General features: G+C 36.3%; 1 protein-coding gene and 1 long non-coding RNA gene across 3 annotated transcripts; one reads left to right on the plus strand and one right to left on the minus strand.

Moving 5' to 3' along the window:
• Positions 1-3,048: 3,048 nt before the first annotated feature.
• On the minus strand, positions 3,049-8,708 carry LOC117628016 (dynamin-related protein 1E-like). 2 transcript variants are annotated; one of them, XM_034360359.1, is made up of 15 exons: positions 8,316-8,706; positions 8,149-8,212; positions 7,490-7,597; positions 6,910-7,011; positions 6,546-6,596; positions 6,377-6,438; positions 5,664-5,754; positions 5,477-5,541; positions 5,106-5,300; positions 4,873-4,992; positions 4,715-4,785; positions 4,198-4,423; positions 3,947-3,997; positions 3,482-3,857; positions 3,049-3,317 (listed from the first exon to the last, which is right to left on the minus strand). In XM_034360359.1, the coding sequence occupies exons 1-15, from the start codon at positions 8,451-8,453 to the stop codon at positions 3,196-3,198; spliced, it is 1,842 nt and encodes a 613-aa protein (XP_034216250.1). In that variant the 5' UTR covers positions 8,454-8,706; the 3' UTR covers positions 3,049-3,195. The 2 variants fall into 2 exon arrangements, with proteins under 2 accessions (XP_034216250.1, XP_034216251.1); XM_034360360.1 differs by lacking the exon at positions 3,947-3,997 and having other exon boundaries at positions 8,316-8,708.
• A 4,512-nt stretch (positions 8,709-13,220) lies between these two features.
• LOC117628783 lies at positions 13,221-14,479 on the plus strand. Its single transcript, XR_004586018.1, has 2 exons — positions 13,221-13,317; positions 13,860-14,479. It is a non-coding gene; the product is annotated as an uncharacterized LOC117628783 (long non-coding RNA).
• Positions 14,480-21,871: the final 7,392 nt, after the last annotated feature.

The following is a 21,871-nucleotide window of genomic DNA, read 5'->3' on the forward strand; positions in this document are numbered from 1 at the left end:
AACCTTGAAATATTATAAGAAACGCCAAGGATAACATGGATGGGTAAAAATTGGATTTGTAATAAAAACTAAATGAATAATTTATGGTGTTACAGATTGATAGATGGGTTGTAGTGATTTATGTAATGTGTTATAAAAGTTATATCACAATAAATATATGAAAACTATGAATTATCATGGATATGTTCTATTTATAAATATCTCTCTATTTCAAGTCAAACATGTCTATTTTCAATGTCAAGGCCTATTTTGGCCCAAACAAGGCCCAAAACTTTTGGGGGCACAAAAATAATTTTTTTTTTTTTAAAAACATGCCCTAGAATGGATGATATAATCATAAGAGCAGCACCAAATCTCTTTGAGATTCTCTAGGAAACTAAATATAAATTATATAATATAATATTTCAAAGAACAAAAATTAATGAAACTAAACATATGGAAACAAAGAGTTCTCAAAAAAAAAAAAACAAAAACAAACCAAACAAACGTTCTTATCTTAGACAAAAAAGAGACCTGGTAGTGGCAGCAACCCATATTGGAAAGCTTTAGCAATTTGAAGGTCTTTTCTTTGTGTCATTCTTTTTTTATAAATAGATGTATAATAGGAATTTTGTAAGAGACATCTTTGTTAACTTATTTTTCTTTTTATTTGATTTAGCAAAAAACTCAACAGAGATTCTTGTTCTTCACAATTGGAAATTTGAAGTTTCGAGTTGAAGAAAAAAAATGCTCAAAATCCAAATTTTATTATTCTTTGTTCATTAGTTTTATTGTTATTGTTCGTGTTTTTATAAAAAATAAAAAATTTTACCTAATAAAAAAAATTTGTTGATAAAAAAAAAAATTTGTAATTTCAGTTTTTTATTTGTCTAAAAGGGCACTCTCTAGAAATTTGTCCTGGGCCTTAGAAAACCCAGGACCGGCTCTGATTATTAGGAATATTTGTGAAGTATGTATCAGACAAGAACATAGGGTAGTGAGACCAACATGGGTCACATTATGGGTTACATGCTATAAAGGATAACCGAGGTATGAAGTAATGATGTGATATAATATGGATTGGTGTAGCTTTTCATGATATTTTCTAAAGTGTGTAAAATAACATTGCTTGACTGGCACATGACATAATCTACTCACTAAGCGGTGGTTTACTCATCCCTCACTCTTTTACTTTTCAAAGGAATTAGTTGGCAAGACAAGTACTAAACCAAATAAGGTTGAACTAGATAATTGTGATAGATCTTTATCTATTTATGGTACACTTCTAAGCTTTTGAAGCTATTTTTATAAGAGAAGTTATTTTAACTTCAGGTTGCAGCCATTTTATTTTCACGCATCGGGTTTAGGACTTTTACCATATCCCGTGTCCGAATAGTGACAAACAAGCTCTTACTAGAGTAGGATTGCTCAAGCACTAATTAATTAATATGTTAATACAACACTAACTACTCATTTGGGGCCATTTTACCAGGTCATCTCTTGCTCTGAACCATTCATTACATAGCCCATCATACTGGTGTATATCAGTATGTTCAGCTAACCGGTTATATTGTGTTCAATTGGTGTGCCCATGAGTTTGAAGGCTATCATCCTTGTTTCAGTTAATAGATGATGCACATAATTTCTTTCAAAAACAAATATTCTATGTGGAGTGTAGACCAAGCAACTTCAAGGCCCTATAATAAGAATAATTCTTATGATATCTATCGTTACATATATTCTATATCCTACCTGTTTTCTTTTGTTAGCCTCCTAAGTTTACCTTTTAGGGTGAGTTAAGTACATTAAGTTTACCTTTTAGGGTGAGTGAAGTTCAAGAATCCTTGTACCCAATGAGCCTCCACTGTAGGGGTGGTAATTTCCGATATGACCTGTTACACGATTCGAAATTCGCACGGAAAAAACATGATCCAAACCTAAACACACACGATTAATAAGTGGAGTCCACTCATCATATAATTGAAATACTCCCGGTCCTTATAGTCCGAACAATCAAGTACAAGAACGACTCAATCATTGGCCGAGGCGGTTCCACCGGATCACGACGTCGGGGAGTATTTTCCTTCGGAGGACGTAATAGTGCCATTATTTCCGACACGGAATGCACCACTAGAACCGACTGCGGGTATTGTTCACTTGAGGAGCCATGTGTAATGGTTTTCATCTTTTTTGTTTTACCTTGAATAATCTATTTAAAAAAATGAAATTGGAAATGCAAGAAATATATATTTTTTAAAAATGACATTAAATTGAATAAAACGCCTTCTTCTTTTTTTTTTTACCTCCACGACCCTCCGGCTTCGATGGAAGAAGCCATTTGTATTTTTGCACAAATGGAATTTTGTAGCAGAAAATTTGGTGCAGAAAGTGAAAAATATTGGAAGGAGATGAATTTGTATGACGACTTGGTGTGGAAAGTAAATAATATTGATCGGTATTTATAGAAAAAAATTTTCAGAATTTTTAAATATTTTTTTTCAAATTTTTTTAGCCAAAAATTGGACAACCATTGGATTGGGCAATTTTTTTAATCAAAGGCTCCAGGAGAAGCCACGTGGGGTGTAGTTGTTGGGCTATGTGGGCTGGTGGGTCAGTAGCCTTCGGGCAACAGCCCAGTCCATTTTTTGCCTGTGGGCTTACCCGAGCTGGGTTTTCTGCATTGAAGTCTGAAATCAAGCTTGGGGGGGCTATTGCCAGGGCAAGGCCCTAGCACTGGAGGTGCTCTTAGGGTTAGTGAAGTTCAAGAATCCTCTTAGGGTTAGTGAAGTTCCAGAATCCTTGTACCCTACGAGCCTCCACTGTAGGGGTTGTAATTTCCAATACAACCTGCTACACGACTTGAAACCCACACGGAAAAAACATGACCCAAACTTGAACCCACACGATTAATAAGTGGAGTCCACTCCAAGGCCCTAGAGTGCCATTATTTTAAAAGGATCAAAATATAATTACTTTCTTTTTAATCTCGGTGGAGGGACTTGAACAGGGCTTTTTTGCTAAGAAAGTGGAGAGAAGTACCAGTAAGTAACCATTTTGTTCACCAGATCCCAAAATCTTAAGAATTACCTTCAAATTGCTTCTGTTTAATTGAAAAAATATATATATTGTACCAGAAACTACTATACTAGATTGTATTCATGATTACTTATCCTAAAAAAAGATTACGAAAAATTCGTTCATTCGTGTTTAACTTCATCAGGACCATGAGACTGAGTCAATCTCATCCCTTGCAGACTTGTACAATTCAAGCCTCTTGGCACATTGTTGCCTCCTTTCCATCACTTCGGGATTCTCACCCAGCAATTGTGCAAGCTGCCCAGGAAATAACAAAACTCAATCAGCCAAACATCATCAATTTTTTTTTCTGATTCATATACACATGTATGTCTATGCTTCTGTGTATAGGTAAATGTACTTGGGGGGGGGGGGGGGAGGGAGAGAGAGAGAGAGAGAGAGAGAGAGGGGAGGGTATATTGTCAGATTACCTCCTTTTTGCCCAACTGGATATAGAAGTCATTGAGCAAAGACCGCTTAGCCTCCCTCACTTGACAATGAACAACAGCCTTCGGGATAGAATTCTTAAGTGTCTCTGACACCATCCCTACATAGGAGGAAACATTGGATCCTATCCTGTGGAAGTGGCCCTCTGCATATCGATCATCGGAAGCAGCAGATGGATTTCCTCCCACCTTCTCCACTTGTTGAGGGAGTTTCCGAAAGAAATCCACAGTCAGATAAGAGGATTCCATGTCCACCAAACGCAAAGTTGTCTTCTTGCTGTCTTCACGAAACCTCTCCAACGCTTCATTGGCAGCTGCTGCCAATTCCGCTTGAAGAGTTGGAAAGCGTTTCAACTCCTGTTTCATTCCAAAATATAACCTATAACTTTTCCCATTATTAAGACCATTAATACTGTGAAATGAGTGTATGGATTACAACTTTGAACCTGAGTTTCTGCAATTGACCTCCTTACAATTTCCTTCAAAATAAAGTGAACCTGCAGTATTGGATTACTGATTAAGAAAACAAAATTCTGCAGTTCGATAACTGGTTAATTGTCCAAGTGCACAAAATTGAAATCAATTCTGTTTGTAATGGCTGCAGAAACAAAACCTATGCTATATAGCTAGTTAGGCACTAATTAACCCTAGGAAACTACCCCACCGAGGACAAGAAAACCAAATGGTGAACACTTACGGCATCTACAGAAGCTTCAGATGGGCCTCTGAAATAATTAAGTGAACTGTCAATGAGGCGCCGATAACCTTGCTCCGGTGCAATTAGATGAGGTTGGTATCCATCTGCCTCTGAAACCACCTTCCTTACATTTTGAAGTGAAAGATGACGGTCAAAAGGCAGCCTCTTCAGAGCAACAGGGAGCTGGTGGTCAAATACTGCAAATATCCGATCGCCACCAGGTCGTCTGCAGAAACAGTAAAATTTTGTTATCTACTTTTTTTCATGCAACATAATATTGCGAAACCAGTTGTTATCATATCGAAATTTGCTGCTTCAATTTGACAGGCTTTCTAAGAGCCACCCAGCCATAAAGAACTCGTGAATTCAGAACTTTCAGTCTAATGAAAACATAACACAAAACCAAAAGAGCATTAGAATCAAATGGATTGTGAAGATTATATCATATTTGGCCACAAATAAAACATTAAACATGTCCTATTTATATTTGTTAAGTAAAGAAAAAAGGATGTCTTACCCTCCATCCAAATGCTCCTTGAATATCCGGTCAAATGCCCGGCACAACTCTAAGATAGTATATAACTGTGCCTGATATATATGTACAAATTAACTTCAGAGGATAAACCTAAACCAAATAACATCCCAATATGAATGAATAGATCATAAGTTCCTCACCCCTGCATCAATAGCAACAGGTCTACCAAGATAATCCAACTCGGCTTCAAGTTCACCAATGCTTTTGTTGATCAAAGATGCAATTCCTGGAATGCGAGCTTTAATTACAGACTCTAAATGCTGAAATCATATGAAAAACTATATATTAACCCACAATTTCTATTTAAGAACTAAGAAAATTAGATGTAGAAATTGAGCTATCATAACATTAATACATAGCTGAGAGGAAAAACCTTTGAGAGAAGTTTTGCAAGATATTCTGACCCCATTTTGCTTGCCAAATTTCCATAATCAGGACTGGAGGAAAAAAACTCGCGCTCCCTCCGCCTGGCAGCAATCATATCGACGTTTTTATTAATATCAACTTGTGAACGGTTCACAATTCCAACCCAAGGGTGTTGAAGCCGATAAGACCTTCCTTCGAGAACCTAACTCAATGTAAAGAAAACGTTATGGTGAAAGAGTAGTTTATCGGATTACTCTATGTAGAAAATATGTTCTAACATACCCCTCTCCCAACACATTAACAACCACTATCTAGCGCTCAACACTCAGATATTCAATAATTCAAGCTCCTTAGCATAATAAAATCAAGAAGTCTTACATCCAAAGCATTTGTTCCCTTATCCATTAAATCAAGCTTTGTCAACACACCAAATGTCCTTTCACCTATGAAAGAAACGTAGAAGCTCAGTACATAAATAGAAGCAGAAAATGGTATTTATAACACATGGAACATACAATGTTACAGAGTTGAATGATAAAATAGAAAAATTGTTCAGGAAGGATACCTGCAGGATCAACTTGTCTAGCGATCCTTATAGCATCAGATGTTGCTATGTCTTGATTGGCTGGAGTTATTGCCAGGATGATGCAGTTAGGCTGCAACCAAGAGCATATATTCATAAAAAATACAGAATAAAACAAAACTTAGCTTGTAAAGAACTTCAAGGCAAAAGTCTATCCAGAAATGTGATAAATGGTAAAAATAACCTATGAAATTTATGAAAATAAAATAATTGCTACAGCATAGACATGCAAGACAAATCTAACCTATTGGTACGAATCACTACATAATACATCTTGTTTTAATAAATGCAAAATAAAGGATTGGAGAGAAGAAAATTTTGGAAAATACAAATGCTCCATCACATCAAAATAAGGGACTCAATCGACAAGTTTGAGAAACGTGAACTTTGACAATGATCTGTTGTAAATTTGAGAATGTTAGAGAGAATATTCAAGTTTACTACAGGAGAAATATATTTGCCACTCAAACCTGGACTTAACGAAGCTAAAAGATGGCATTGATTACATGCTTACTGTGCTAAGCATGAATTATTATTAAATTACTCGACAGAAAAGACATGACAGCGGCTGACGCAGTTTCTGATTCTGAACTTTCCATTGTTCTAAGATAGTATTATAATTGCATAAATAGCGAATATGTACAATGGCAAACTTCTAATCTATGAATTGAGGGGGAAAAGAAACTCTGCATTACCTTCTCAATAAAAGAACGAACCATGTTTTCAATGTCTTGAACAATACTCTCTGGCTGCCCCTCTGTCAATAAGAAACATTTACAATTAGATATTCAATAAATGAAAAATTTATAACATCAAAACCACCATTTTAGTTTGGAATCAATGGCAATAAGTACAAAAGTATACCTACAGCAACCTTGGTTAAACCAGGCAAATCTATCAATGTTAGATTGACAACTGCCAAAAAGATAAGCTGTGATTGTCAGATAGCAGAATGAATTACAGAGCAATAACGAAACACTTTCATTTATTAAGGAAAATAAAAAAATTCTTCTTGCCCTTGCACAATTTAGGATATCAAAGTCACACTTTTCACCTAGTATAAATCATAATCATCAAATAGAATGAAAATTCTGTTAATATATATAAAAAAATACACTCTATATCTGTAATCTCAAATGATACTGCCAATAGATAACATGCACCAAAACAGAACAAAGAATATAATAGTGCTTCATAATCACATCTAATCAAATATATAACATGTTACCATTAGGGGAATAGATACTGAGATGAATAGGAACATGAGAAATCTGTTTCGACCTCCCAGTGATTCTGTCAGTTTCATCCTGAATTTCCTTCCGAATCACAGCTGTTTAAGAAAATAAGAAATAAACAACTGAATATAATATCAACTTTTATTTCAAACCGTACGAAAAGGGCAAACAATTGCACAGTTTTTCTAAATTTGATAGCTCCATTAATTTTAGGATACATGTTCAAGCATTAAGCGATTCAAATGAAAAATTAACCAAATAGAAAAGATAAAACATGATAAGAGGCTATTCAAAAGTACAAGTAATGTAGCAAAATTGGTGATTGGCATGATGTCAGTATCTTCCTGTAGATAATCAAGTTCATGTTTAATCACTCATACCGAGTTAACAAACACCCTTTTTTTTTTCCATGACAATCTACTATTCGAATTACATGTAGGAAATGGTCCCAAAACGCTACTCAAACTAGGAGCCTAAATGTATGGTCATAACAGGAACTCCATCCATAGCAAACAGAAATATAACATTAACAGGAGCTCCATCCATAGCATATCTGGACAACAAATAACATACAGAAATCAGTGAATCTTTTCTTTTCCATGTGGAGGAACTCAGCATACTCCTGCATCCCCTGTTCTGTCTTATGCAGCTGCAAGACCAATGGTCTTCTCGTCACAATCCCTGCAAACCAAAGAACATAACAGCTTCATGTACTCGACAACGAAGAGGGAGCAAAGTAAAGCATAAATTAGTTTTGAAGCCTTTAGTGTGTCCCTGTGTATATTCTAACGAAAAAAACAAATTCAAACATCAAACAAGTAATTTTAAATTGCTTAGTTTCACTTCGTTGGCTTTTAATTTTTCTTATATGGACAAATACCTGACTTTTCTTTTAACATTTTATTTTTTGTTCCATTTTCTTGCCTCTGCTTTCTCAAGACCCAAAAAGCGCAAAATTGAAAATTAACAATCAGCAGAGCAAACCTTCAGAGTGGCCGTGTGATATTCTAATCAAAATATAAATTTAAACCATAATTTAAGCAATTTTAAATTGCTTACTTTGACTCAGTTGACTATTACTCCTCTAAGTTGAAAGGTAGTTGACTTGTTTTAATATTATTTTGTTTTCCTTTTCGTTTTCTTTCCTCCGCTTTCTCAAGAGCCAAACAGCGAAAAATTGAAAATCAATAATCAGAAAGCAGATATACGATTCACCGAGGCATAAACCTAACCTGATCCTCTCGGAAGAAAATCACGCCCAACAATGCTCTCTAACACCGACGACTTTCCAGAGCTCTGCATCCACAACCAAACACACCACACCAACTTCAAATAGCCAAACAACAACAACAACAAAAAAACACGACTGAGCGAGTGCGTAGAGAGACGAGAGAGAGACCTGGCCTCCGACGACGGCAACGGAAGGAAGAGACTCCCAGAGAGTAGGCAAAGCAGAGTCCCCACCATAGTCACCGAGAACCGTGCAGGCCCTCTGAATTCGATTGACGAGGCCTATCAAGCCCTCCATAGTCGCCATTTGAGGAAGCGCCGAAGCAGCGGCGGTTGGGGGAGCGAGAGAGACGACGAAAAAGCACGCAGCGAGAGAGAGAGAGAGGACGAGGTAGAAGAAGGCGGTGGTGATGAAGAGGAAAGCTATTTTTGCTAATTTTGTTGGAAAAAAATGAATTTATGCAAATTGGGAAATTTCTTGATGGATTGATCTTCCGTTTTTGGAAGAGACAGTGAGTGAGTTGGTGGTGAGTGGTTTGTTCGTGTGTGGCAAGGTGTCTTTCCCTTTGACTTATTTTGAATTCAGTCAATGCATTTTCTTTTTCTTTTCTCAGGTTCGCTGAGGTGTTTTATGTTCATTTTAGATTCGTTTTATCTTTTTGGTCTTTTTGCTAAAATTTGTCGTTTCCTTTTACGTCTATATCTCTTCGTCGAGGAATTCTATCGCTATCCAACCATCCAAGAGCGGTTTTTTGACACGAACCAAAAAAACTTACATGCAACGAATATAGAATTGTTTTGCTATCTCCAACTAACAACACAATAATATGTAGAAAAATTATTCTACATATCATTGTGTTATTGGCCGGAATAGTAAAAAGTGCTATCTCTGTTACATAAAAATTTCTCTCTGATAGAACACTCAAGTTTTTCGTCCAAACTTTTCAGCTATGTCCTTATAAGTTACTAGACTCTCCTCCGCATGCACTTCCGTGCTGCGAGAAGTTTTTGGTTTTTTTTTTTTTGGCTTTTTTTGTTTTGAGAAATTCTATGATTGCATTTATAATTCAGCCAAAAAAATCACTAGCCACAAATGGCCAATACAAACTAGCTACAAAAGGGCCATTACAGCGGTCTAATATCAAAATTAAGACAATCTGGTGTGTCTACACTAACGATCAAACATGATCGAAGAAACTCTGGCATAGGCATCCCAACTAAGATTGCAAACTTAGAATTAAAAAAAAAGATAAAGCTTGAAAAAAGCAAGCCATAACAATACAAATAAAACTCTCACAAAGGAGATATGAAAACTCTCACAAATAAAATTCTCCTTTGCAAGAAGTTTTTGTTAATCACCCGCGCTACGCGCTACTTACCAAACTTTTATTTTATTCTTTTCTGAAATTTTATTTTTTTATACGCTCTACATTAAATTGAAAAGGAAAAATAAGAGTGTCTAGAAAAATACAATTATAGAAAGAATAAAGAAAAAGTTCGGTAAGTCGTGCGTAGCGCGCGTGATTAACAGAAGTCTCTCACAGGCTCGGAAGCGCGTGCAAAAAAACTAGTCTATCTATATAAAGGCAAAAGGCCTTAATAGTAAAATTTTCGAACCCCCAAAATGCCCTTGGAATAATTAAAATGCTTAGGCACAATGATTTAATTCATTAAGGCTAAATAAGAAATAAAACAAACAATTCAACAGAATTTAAATATTAGAAAAGAAAAAACACACAGAAACCACCGAAAGCAGTTCTTATCAGTCTTCCACGTTCTCTCTTTGGCAGTTGACAATTACATAATTACGTTCTCTGAACCACAAATCACTTTTTCTGATTTCTCTCTAAACTCTCTGTCGGTCCATCACAAATGATGTTCATCATGCTTCACCGTAGGTAAATCAGAAGGCCTTAAAAGTGCTACTCTCTCCTCCACTTTTTACAAAACAAATCAGAAACCAAAATGTATATATACTTTACATGAAAACATGGTTGAAACTTTCTAAACATAAGCTCTCTTCAGTGGTTGGTAGACCTCAAATGTTCACCTTAGTCTTTCGATTGTTTTTGTCAGTGGATATGTGCTCAATTGCCTTTTGGAGGTTCTTGAATTCTTCAGCTACAAACCACTATCACTTCCTGCAAAACCATAAACATGAAATCATTATGCAAGAGAAACACAAAGAGAAATGAAATCAAATGAATGAAAGCCATATCAGAATTCTATCCAGATTATTTACTCTAACCTTCTGCTTCCTGCATGTATGTGAGACAGGTTTTTAAACTATTCCCCAATTGAACCACCAAATATCTGAATAAGCAAATCCAAAACAGAAAAACCATTGCACAGAGGATGAAGACAGTATTGCCGCATGCATACCTGAGTATAATTGGATAAAGAAACTTTTTTTGATCGAATTGGATAAATAATCGATAAGTAATGTTGCGTGGTTTTCTTTGTGAAAGGAACCGCCATGTGCGTGGGTTTGTAGAGGTTTTTTAACTGCACTCTTGTTCTTTTTTTCTTTTCTTTTTCACTGCACTTCTTTTTTTCCTTTTGTTTATTTCATTTTTTTTTTTTTTTTACTTACACATACGGAATCAAAACTTATGAAAATTTCATGGTAAGATTCATAATCAAATACCCTCATAACAAGGAATCAGATCAACTAAGTGGGTGGAGTTGATCCGATTCCAATACCTTATTCCCAAATTCCCACAAGTTAATCCCCAAGTTGATCCAATCTGTAATCTGCAAGCTATTATTCCCAATATTAGTTGACTAGCTTTTATCAGGTTCTAATTATTTATACATATGGTGGTGTCATTGTGTTGTGTCAAATATTGGTACTCTTAGCTTCAATCACTAGAGGAGAGAGAGAGAGAGAGAGAGAGAGAGAGAGAGAGAGAGAGAGAGAGGCAGTGACACCTGAGCTGTGAATCCTCCTTCAATCCAAGTTGCGCGGGCAACCAAATCCAACCTCAACCCTAAATCTGAACCATATTTTTACCTCTAACTTCATTATTCTCTATGTGAACTTCAAAGACCTAACCATTTTACAATCATTTCAGAATACTCCATTTTATAATCAATCTCTCTTCTCATAATACCTTTCTTCCTCGACCACAATATTAGAATGAACCATTGGATAATTAATGGAGTGATGTTTGGGCCATTACTTACATGGGGAATGCTAGCAACCTTCACTCTAACTTTCTTCCTTTTTCTCATGACATGTGTCATTATCCTTACACTTCAAACAATGTAATAAATGCATTGCACAAGCTAATTTTTGTTTTCCAAATTTATCCTTATTAAATGTGTATTGATTTTTTTACAACTTTATTATTACCTTATTAAAATATATAAATGAGAAAAATGACAATTTTATTTATTTATTTTTAAAAGTGTCTTCTTCTTCTTCTTCTTTTTTTTTCTTTTCAAAGAGAACGTTTGTTTGTTTGTTTTTTTCCACAACAGAAATGATATCATTTCCATGAATAGTCATTTGATGAAAAAGATGCTTTAAAGATATTATTTTCAGATAGTTATAAGAAGAAGAAAAAATAACAGTAAAACATAAATATTAATAACAATAAACATATCAGTAAAAGAAACTAGTTTATTAGCAACATCTGTTTTCTAGAAGAAAAAACAAAAGGACATTAAACAAAAACTGACGTTTAAAGTAAAAAAGGCGATAAGAAACAAAAAACTGAAACTGACACGACTAATTATCCACCTACATCCCAACAAATTGATCTTTATCCTTTTACAATTTGTTTGTCACACCACAACAGTACGAAACATGTGCAGCTACAAGAGCAAAAGCCAAAAAGGCATCGCCAGACACAAGTACGAACATGTGATATGTGACTCTCGGTAATATCGCCTGTAGTCCTATAAATACCCATCTCTAGTAGCCCATAGACTCACCCTACAATACAAGCTGCCCGCCGCATCGGAGAGGTGGAGAGTCTCGACCTGTCGTCTCCCTAGCACGTCTTCCTCTGCGTGACAGGTAGTATTTTTGGCTCTCTGTGCTACCATCATTTCCCACCAAACCCTAGCTAGCTTCATATATCCCTCTCCCTTCCATCAAACCCTAGCTTCACATATCTCTCCCTGCTAGCAAACCCTAGCTAGCTTCATATATCTCTCCCTGGAATTAAGATGATTCATGTTTGTGTGTGTGTGTGTGTGTGTCAAAAAGTGTATGGCCAACAAAAATCTGACCTCATGATATATATCTTGGGCAGATCTGGTTGGATACTCTCATTTTCATTATAATCTTCTCTCTTCTCTCTCATATATATGTATTTATACCTTAATTAATCTGTAAATCTCTTCCTGAAAGGAGACTTTGCGAGCATGGAGGGGACTCCGAAAGACACAGTGAGTAGGTACAAGATCATGAACGGAAGAAAGTCCAAACAGAAATTGTTAGTTCAAGAGGCTGTATTAAGCATCAATGTTATCGAATTAGTGATTCACCAGATAATTAGGTATTATATAAGCTCTTGATTAAGAAAGTAGTGTCTATATACATGATCCTCTCATCTTTTTCTCTATAATCTAACATTGAATTCTTTTTCGATGTACTTATTACCAATTGCTTATGTTTTTTTCTTTTAGCTTTATGAGATTTAATGTTTGGATAGAGACCAATATTGACAGACACATTGGAATAAATGTGTGCTGTGTATTATACAACCTTGGGTGAGCAAAAAAATTCTTAGTTATTTTCTCTTTGTTCCTTTTTTTTTTTTTTTCTAAAGTTACTGTGTGAAGAACCATTTACCACCAAATTCAAGAGATTATGTGTTGAATGATTGTAAAATCTTTCGTTTTCAGGTTATGCTTCTCTTGGATAGATTTCAAAGGTAAAAATACTGCTATCCCAGAGAAGGACGATGAAATCATCTCTGCAGCATCTATGAGGTATTATTCGTCACGTGTTTGTCATATATATATATATAGGTATATAACTATTTCATTATAACTAAGAAATGCTTCTTTTCCTGCTAACTACCTCTTTTTTCAATGTACAGAATACATGGAACAAGGATGGCGGAGATGCCATTTGTGGCAACCCAACAGAAGTTTGGGATTAAAGGATTGCTTCAAAAGTGGTAACAAGTTGCCATTGAATCTATAACAGTTTACATGTAAGTGTTTCTAAGCATGGACATTGGACTATAAAATAAAATTGAAAAGCTTACTAATCTTTTCTGAAAAAATCTTATTATTTGCTTTGTAAAACTTGCAATATTTCTATGTTGGTATGTGCTTAGCATGGCGAAAATAACATCTTCAGGTCTCCATTTAATTATCTTCCTAATCTAAACCATATGCACCAAACCATAAATTGCTGACCGCAAGCCCTAAAATAATATCGGTTTAGCCTAAGCGTAGTCTAACCTCGAAAATTATGCATGTATTATGGCGATATGTATTTAACCGTTAGTGTGTCGATATATCACATATATTATGGTGATATATATATATATATAGACATACTATTTTGTGCAATTTACATGTTTATCGATGCATTCTTATTACTAGTTAATTTAGTATTTTATAAAGTTTCAAATTAAGTTTGTATACTTATACTCATTGTTTTTGTTTCTATAAATTTTCTCAAAGTTCTTTGTAAAAAAAATTGCTAAAGTTTCCATCATATTGATATTTAACTTATTTATTTCAACAGAAGACAAGCTGATTTGTGAGTGTGACTCTAAAACTGAAAGCAAGGAAGAAATAGTTTTATACAAGCAGAGCCCCTGGAAGACAAGCGTATGCAATATTCATAAACGGGAACTTGGTTGAACTGAGCAAATGGCATAAGTGTTGGCAGCTGCAAGATCAAGTATAGGAAAGCTCACCTAAGAATGCGGCTAATGAAGACAAGCACATAACATCAGTATTTGTCTCAAGTAATCTATTCAATATTCCAAAACAGGAATGAGATTACGTTGATCAAATGGCTCTACTTGGTGCAGCTGCAAACTAAAATGGATATTGCTAAGTTCGTCCCCTAAAAAGACAAGCGAATAAGAATGATGTTACCATGATCGAATGGCTGAATGAAGTGGGGACAGCAAGCTCAACTGGGAATTTGCAATTGGTAAGCAAAAGGGGGTTATCCTTCTAAAAATATTTATGTAATTGTATAACAGTTCCTTGCATGTAAATATTTCTAGGCGCGGACATGTTATTATAAGGTAAAAAAATATTGGCCTCCAACATCTAAACTTTTCTTTGTTTGAATTCTATGTTGCCGTTGTGGTTAACATGGTGAAAGTAGTGCCATTTCCAGTCTTCGTTAAATTTATCTTGCTAATCTAACCATAGGCACTAATCTAAACCCTAGATTCTTGACCTTAAACCATTTAACATCGACGCTTTTAGCCGAAGCATATTGTATAGCACCCTAGCTACTTCCATGTTATATATGAGGATCCCTACAAAGACCTCAAAACAATGCCCTAGAGCCTTGTATCACCCTACTTCCCGCCAAAGTCCTAAGCAGGTATCAGAGTGTTGGCCTCCCCCCTTTTCTTTACTAAAAGGAGGAGAGGGAGAGGGAGAAGGAGGAGAAAATTTTGCCACTTTATTTAGCATCTAAGTTTCACCCTCTCCCTCTCCTCCTCCTTTCTTCAACAACCATGAAAGTTATTTTTTTGAAAAAAAAAAAAAAAAAAAACCTGCAAGTCACCCTCCCCTTTGTCTCTTCCTCCTTAACTTACCCAAGTTAAAGAAAACCAGCAAAAGACTTGAGTTAAAGGAGTTGAAAGGAAAAGAAAAGAAACACGTGTTGTTTTGTAAAGAATCCACATTAGCTGTTGAGGAGTATCAGAACCCAAGCATTGTCCGTGAAGGAATAGACTTTGTGGCTGATCACCCCTTCCTCTTCTTGATCAGAGAAGAAATAACCGGAGCAGTGGTGTTCGCTGGGAACATGCTCAATCTGCTGGGAGGCATGATTATTCAAAGAACAGGATCGATAATTTAAGATCCTCTCTTTTGTTAAATTTTGTAAATCTTCCTTGCTTGTTCATTACTTTCACTAGATTATGTTGAGAGTTAAGCTGCATACTAGTCTTGAATCAAACTGCAGATGTTAATCCTGCAGATTGACAGTGAAGAGGATGAAGAATCGAATGAGCTGAAGAACTTTCCTCTTATTGTAATAGCTGTTATAGGATATGTCCAACGGCTAGTTTTCTTACTATTTTGAGAAACTCTACAACTGTCATTCTTAGCTGTCTTAGTCCTTTCTGCTGTAACAATTTCTAGCATAGGTGTAAGAATCATAGCCTCCAATGATCTTGAATGGCTGGAGATGAGTCCTTGTGTCCTAGTTTTTAGGATCTGTTTTTTTTTTGGCAGCTTGTGTCATGCATATAGTGTGTTTTTGGCTCCGATGCAATATATGAAAAAAAAAAAAAAAAATAGACAGAAACATTCTCATTCTCTCTGAGTTTTTCTCTCTTATGCATACGTTGCTTACAAAAGGTTTTATTTTGTTCTGTAAATCAGTCACTAAAAAACAAGCAAACTAAATACCAAATTCAAACATGGTATCAGAGCTCCTGGTCTGATTTCAGAGAAGGGGCGTGAGTGTGAGAAAGGGGGTTTTCCTGAAATCTCTATAAGGGATAAAGGTTGCTCTTTTATTGTGTGGCTCACTGAGACTCACATCAAAATGGTGGGAATAGGTTCTGCAGGTGGAGATTTACGAACTCCACAGTTCAATGGTTCAAACTATGATTTTTGGTCATTAAAAATGGAGACTATCCTCGTAGCATATGATCTATGGGATGCAGTGGAGATTGGAATACAACCACAGCCGATTATTGAGCAGGAAGCAGGCTCTGAAGGCACTGGAGATGAAGAGAGTGAGGCTGAGCAAATTCCAGTGGAAGCACCTACTATCTCCAGAGAAGATAAGATCAAAAATGCCAAGGCTTTGAGTCTTATTCAAGGAGCACTAACAGATGAACTCTTTCCACGCATCAGAAATGAGAAGACTGCAAAAGGTGCTTGGGAAATTCTAAGAAGTGAGTTCAGAGGAGATAAAAAGGTAAGAGCTGTGAAACTACAAGCTATTAGAGCTTATTTTGAATATTTGAGAATGAATGATGTTGAATCTCTGGATGACTACTCGGCTCGATTTTTTGAAACTGTAAACAACCTGAAATCTCTAGGAGAAGATGTAACAGAAAAAATGATTGTTCAAAAATTGTTGATGAGTCTAAGTAGGAGGTACAAGTCCATAGTGTCAATCATTGAAGAAACCAGAGACCTTGACACTATTAGAGTTGAAGAAATTCTTGCATCTGTCAAAGTCTATGATAAGAGAGAGGATCTACATGATGAAAGGGATAAATTGGCAGGAACTGAGAAAGCTTTTAGCAGTCTTAGAGTTGGAAATAATCAAGCTTCTAGAGCTAACAAAAGTTCTTAGGGAAAGCAAAATCAAAAATGGCAAGGACAGAACAAAAAGGGTTCAAATTGGTCTCAAGGTGGAAACTTTAACAGCAATAATGGCTCAAATTGGAATAATGGCTTTGGAGGGAATTGGAACAACAGTTTCAATTCACAAAACAAGCAAGGAAGTAGCAGTCAAGGAGGTGTGAAACCACAGTGCCAAGTCTGTCAGAAGTTTCATTTTGGAGTGTGCAGGCACAAAGGCAAACCTAGATGTGGAAAATGCAATAGGTTTGGTCATTTAACTAAGGACTGTGACAATGGCAAACAAGTTGCAAACTGTGCAAAGGAGGAAGAGGTAGCCACAGGACCAATGTTCTATGCTTGTCATGCAAGTTCAATTGCATCAAGCAAGTCTGTGTGGTTTGTTGACAGTGCTTGCAGCAACCACATGACCTCTCAAGAGTCCTTGTTGATCAATCTTGATAAATCAGTGACCTGCAAAGTGAAAATGGGCACTGGTGATCTTGTTTAAGCCACATGAAAAGGGACACTTGTAGTTGAGACAAGAAAAGGGAGAAGATATATAAATGAGGTGCTGTTAGTCCCTGGTCTAGATGAGAATTTGTTAAGTATAGGACAAATGATGGAGCATGGGTACTACATTCTATTTGGAGGAAACTATGCATTAATATGTGATGACAACATCCTTGACAATGTTGTTGCCAAAGTAGCAATGGCTGGAAATAGATGCTTTCCATTGTCTATGGAATCTATCTGCTCAATGGGAATGAAAGTAGCAGTACAAGAAGATCCATGGATTTGACATAGAAGATTGGGGCATTTGAATTTTGCAAGCATGAAAAAAATGCAGCAAACACAAATGGTGTTAGGCTTACCTGATTTCTCAGAAAAAGAAGGAGTATGTGAAGGCTGTGTGTATGGTAAAAGCCACAGAGAACCATTTGAGAATGAGAAGCCTTGGAGAGCTAAGAATCCACTTGAGTTGATACACACGGATGTATGTGGTCCAATGCAAAATGAGTCCATTGGAGGAAATAAATACTTCATCACATTCATTGATGACTATTCAAGAATGTGTTGGGTATATTTTCTCAAAAACAAGTCAAGTGTGATAAGTGTGTTCAAAAAGTTCAAAGCTTTTGTTGAGCTACAAAGTGGATTCAATTTAAAGAAACTAAGAAGTGACAGAGGTGGAGAATACACTTCACATGAATTCCTTGATTATTGCAGTGATCTTGGCATGGAGAGGCAATTGACTATTGCCTACTCACCTCAGCAAAATGGGATTGCTGAAAGAAGAAACAGAACCATTTGTGAAATGGCAAGATCAATGATGACTGAGAAGAAAATTCCTGTAAAGTTCTGGGCTGAAGCAGTTGGTACTGCTGTGTATCTACAAAACAGGTGCTATACCACTTCAGTTACAGACAAAACTCCATTTGAAGCTTTCACAGGAAGAAAACCAGGTGTAAAACACCTGAGAGTGTTTGGAAGTATCTGTTACAGTCACATTCCATCAAATCTTAGACAGAAGTTTGATGACAAAGCAAGCAAAGGAATTTTTATGGGTTATGGCAGCTGTGAGAAGGGTTACAGGATCTATAATCTTCAAACTGAGAAGATCATACTCTCTAGAAGTGTTGTTTTTGATGAGAACAAATCCTGGAATTGGGAAAGCAAGCAAGATGAAACTGTCCATGTGCCTCCCATCTTTGAAAATGGAAGTTCTGAGATAACTGAAACAGAAGAAACCTCTCATGAAACTCACAGCATTGCTTCACCAAATCTGAATCAATTAATCTCAGATGATGAACATGTCTTTGAAAGCAATGGCAGTGGTACCAGTCAAGGGTCAACTCCAAGCAATACACCAGTAAAGCTGAAAAGTTTGGAGGACATTTATGCAAGATGTCACATGACCATTATTGAACCTGAAACTTATTATGAAGCTATTGAAGACAAAGCATGGAAGGAAGCAATGGATACTGAGATTGAAACCATTGAAAAGAATGGAACTTGGGAGCTAGTGGAAAGGCCTACAGATAAACCAGTCATAGGAGTCAAATGGGTGTTCAAAACCAAGCTGAATCTTGATGGAACAGTTCAAAAACACAAGGCTAGGCTTGTAGCTAAAGGGTATGCTCAGAAACCTGGTATTGATTATAATGAAACCTTTGCCCCGGTGGCAAGGTTAGATACAATTAGAACTTTGATTGCACTTGCAGCACAAAAGGGTTGGAAGTTGTTCCAATTAGATGTTAAGTCAGCCTTCTTGAATGGAGTACTTGAGGAGGAGGTTTATACTGATCAACCAGAGGGGTTTGAAGTGAAAACAACAAGTCATAAGGTCTATAAATTGAAGAAGGCTCTCTATGGTTTGAAGCAGGCTCCCAGAGCCTGGTACAGTGAAATTGACACCTATCTAACTAGCTGCAATTTTAAAAGAAGCACCAGTGAGGCCATCTTATATACCATAACTGATGAAGAAGGAAAACTGATCATTGTCTCTATATATGTTGATGATATAGTTTATACTGGAAACAGTAATGCTTTGCTGAGTGAGTTTAAAAGGGACATGATGCAGAAGTATGAAATGACTGACTTAGGACTCCTACATCATTTCTTGGGAATGGGAGTTCTACAAACAGAAAATGGGGTGTTTATTCATCAAAGCAAGTATGCAAAGTCCTTGCTTGTGAAGTTTGGTCTCGAGGATTGTAAGTCAGTAACAATTCCTTTACCCACTGGTGAGAAACTAAAGAAAGTTGATGGAAGTCAGTTGGCTGATGAAGGTTTGTTTAGAAAAATTGTTGGCAGCCTGTTGTATCTGACTGCAACCAGGCCTAATATAATGTTTGCAGCCAGTTTGCTATCAAGATTCATGCATAGCCCCACAAAGAAGCACATGGGAATTGCAAAAAGGGTTCTCAGAAACATTCAAGGCACTCTCAACTATGGCATTGAATTTACAAGGGACATGAATGCTGTTCTAATTGGTTTTTGTGACTCTGATTGGGCTGGCAGTGAAGATGACAGTAGAAGCACATCTGGATATGCATTCAGTTTTGGTAGTGGAGCTTTTTCATGGGCTTCAATCAAGCAAAACACAGTTGCATTGTCAACTGCAGAAGTAGAATACGTCTCAGCAGCTGAGGGAACTGCTCAAGCTATCTGGCTAAGGTTTGTGTTGGATGATTTTGGTGAAATGCAACCTGATGCAACACCATTGTTTTGTGACAACATGTCAGCAATATCAATGGTCAAAAACCCTGTTTTCCATTAGAAAACAAGGCACATAAACCGAAGGTATCATTTCATAAGGGAAGCTTTACAAGAAGGGGTGATTGACATGAGATTCTGCAGAAGTGAAGAACAGTTGGCAGATATTTTTACAAAAGCTCTGCCCAAAGATCGATTCAATTATTTGAGGTTGAAGCTTGGAGTTAAACCAGTAAGCAGCTTAGGAGAGGCTGTTGAGAGTTAAGCTGCATACTAGTCTTGAATCAAGCTGCAGATGTTAATCCTGCAGATTGACAGTGAAGAGGATGAAGAATCGAAGGAGCTGAAGAACTTTCCTTTTATAGTAATAGCTGTTATAGGATATGTCCAACGGCTAGTTTTCTTACTATTTTGAGAAACTCTATAGCTGTCATTCTTAGCTGTCTTAGTCCTTTCTGCTGTAATGATTTCTAGCCTAGGTGTAAGAATCATAGCCTCCAATGACCTTGAATGGCTGGAGATGAGTCCTTGTGTCCTAGTTTTTAGGATATGTTTTTTTGGCAGCTTGTGTCATGCATATAGTGTGTTTTTGGCTCTGATGCAATATATGAAAAAAAAAAAATAGACTGAAACATCCTCATTCTCTCTGAGTTTTTCTCCCCTCTGCATACGTTGCTTACAAAAGGTTTTATTTTGTTATGTAAATCAGTCACTAAAAAACCAGCAAGCTAAATACCAAATTCTAACATATTATGCAAACATGACAACTAAGCACGCTAGAATTGGAACTTGTCCTAATGCCTTCATGTTTGTAGTTGTTCTCATGGTTGATAGTTTGGCTGAAGTGTCTGTTGCTTCAGACCTATGTCTTGTTGTGGCCTGAAATAGAGAAGCACCGAGAGTCTGTGTTTGCTCTGGTCTTTCTCTTTTGCTATTCTATTTGATTGTGTCTTGGACCAGTTTTTAAGGGCCTTTGATGGCTTCAAAGTCTTAGAGTTCCTTAAACAAGGCGAAAGACAAGTCTCGGCATTTCTCCACATACTTGATTCTTCTGATGCAAAAGGTGGGCAGTCATATTTGAATGAAAAAGTTTGTTCTAGTCTGAATTCTTAGCTCAACATCATCCATACAATAAAGTTGAAGTGGATGACTTTAAAATCCCAGGGTTTAAACTTTTCTTCTAACTTGAAAGCATCCAAAATTCTCAAGGATTTCGGATTGGTGATGATGCATTTCACTAGTAATTTGAAAGAAATGTTTTGAGTCCCCTCCACATATTTCGAAGACGCTTCAGAAATCCTGCGTTTAAGTTAATGAATGAGGCACTGAAGCTGCAGTTATAGCTGCCACAATTCTGACGCGGAGTTGTCTGTCTAGTCCGCATCAGATAAAAATTTACTGGTGTTCAATCTGCCTGTATGCTGATTTATTGAGTGTTGTGTTCATGTCCCGGGAGCTACGCATGAAAACTAAGCAAGCTAGACGTTTATGATGAATTCCCAAATCTTTAACTTGCATTCTGGATGATTTATTTTTATTCTATGTTTTTTTTCCTTCAAAAAAATTAATAGTAAAGATCCATCAGTTATTCTGCATCTTCACGCACGATCATTCATCATGGTTCACTCTTATTTTTATTTTCTTTCTGCAATTAGCAAATATTCTTTATCTTCTCAAAGAAAAAAATACTTGTCCTAATCCAATATAAAGCAGATGATTCTATAATGACAGAGAAACAGCGTGCTTAAGAAGCTAACATCACATCAAACCCTTGGAGGATTGAGGCATCAGGGCATCAATAAGTTCATGCTCCTGAAACAGTATGATGAATTCTCATTGAAAATCGGCTTCTCACTAAATGTAGTTGACTAAGAATTCTCATTGTAATCTCAAATCAATAAACCTCTAGGGCAGTCCCTGAAATTTAATTGTCATTACTTTCTGATGCAGGAGTATAGGGGTGGATCAAGATAGATATTTACCATTTAATTAGTTATTTCATGATATATTGTTATTTTCTTATTTAGGTAGTTTTAGGATATCTTT

This window comes from Prunus dulcis, chromosome 5 (genome assembly GCF_902201215.1).
Source record: "Prunus dulcis chromosome 5, ALMONDv2, whole genome shotgun sequence".
NCBI lineage: Eukaryota > Viridiplantae > Streptophyta > Magnoliopsida > Rosales > Rosaceae > Prunus > Prunus dulcis.

Coding starts and splice junctions, on each gene's coding strand:
- LOC117628016 (XM_034360359.1), bottom strand. CDS start 8,453: ATGGCGACTATGGAGGGCTTGATAGGCCTCGTCAATCGAATTCAGAGG. Junction 7,598..8,148: donor TTTTCTTCCGAGAGGATCAG/GTTAGGTTTATG, acceptor TTTGGTTTGCAG/GGATTGTGACGAGAAGACCA. Junction 5,755..6,376: donor TTCGTTCTTTTATTGAGAAG/GTAATGCAGAGT, acceptor TCTTGGTTGCAG/CCTAACTGCATCATCCTGGC.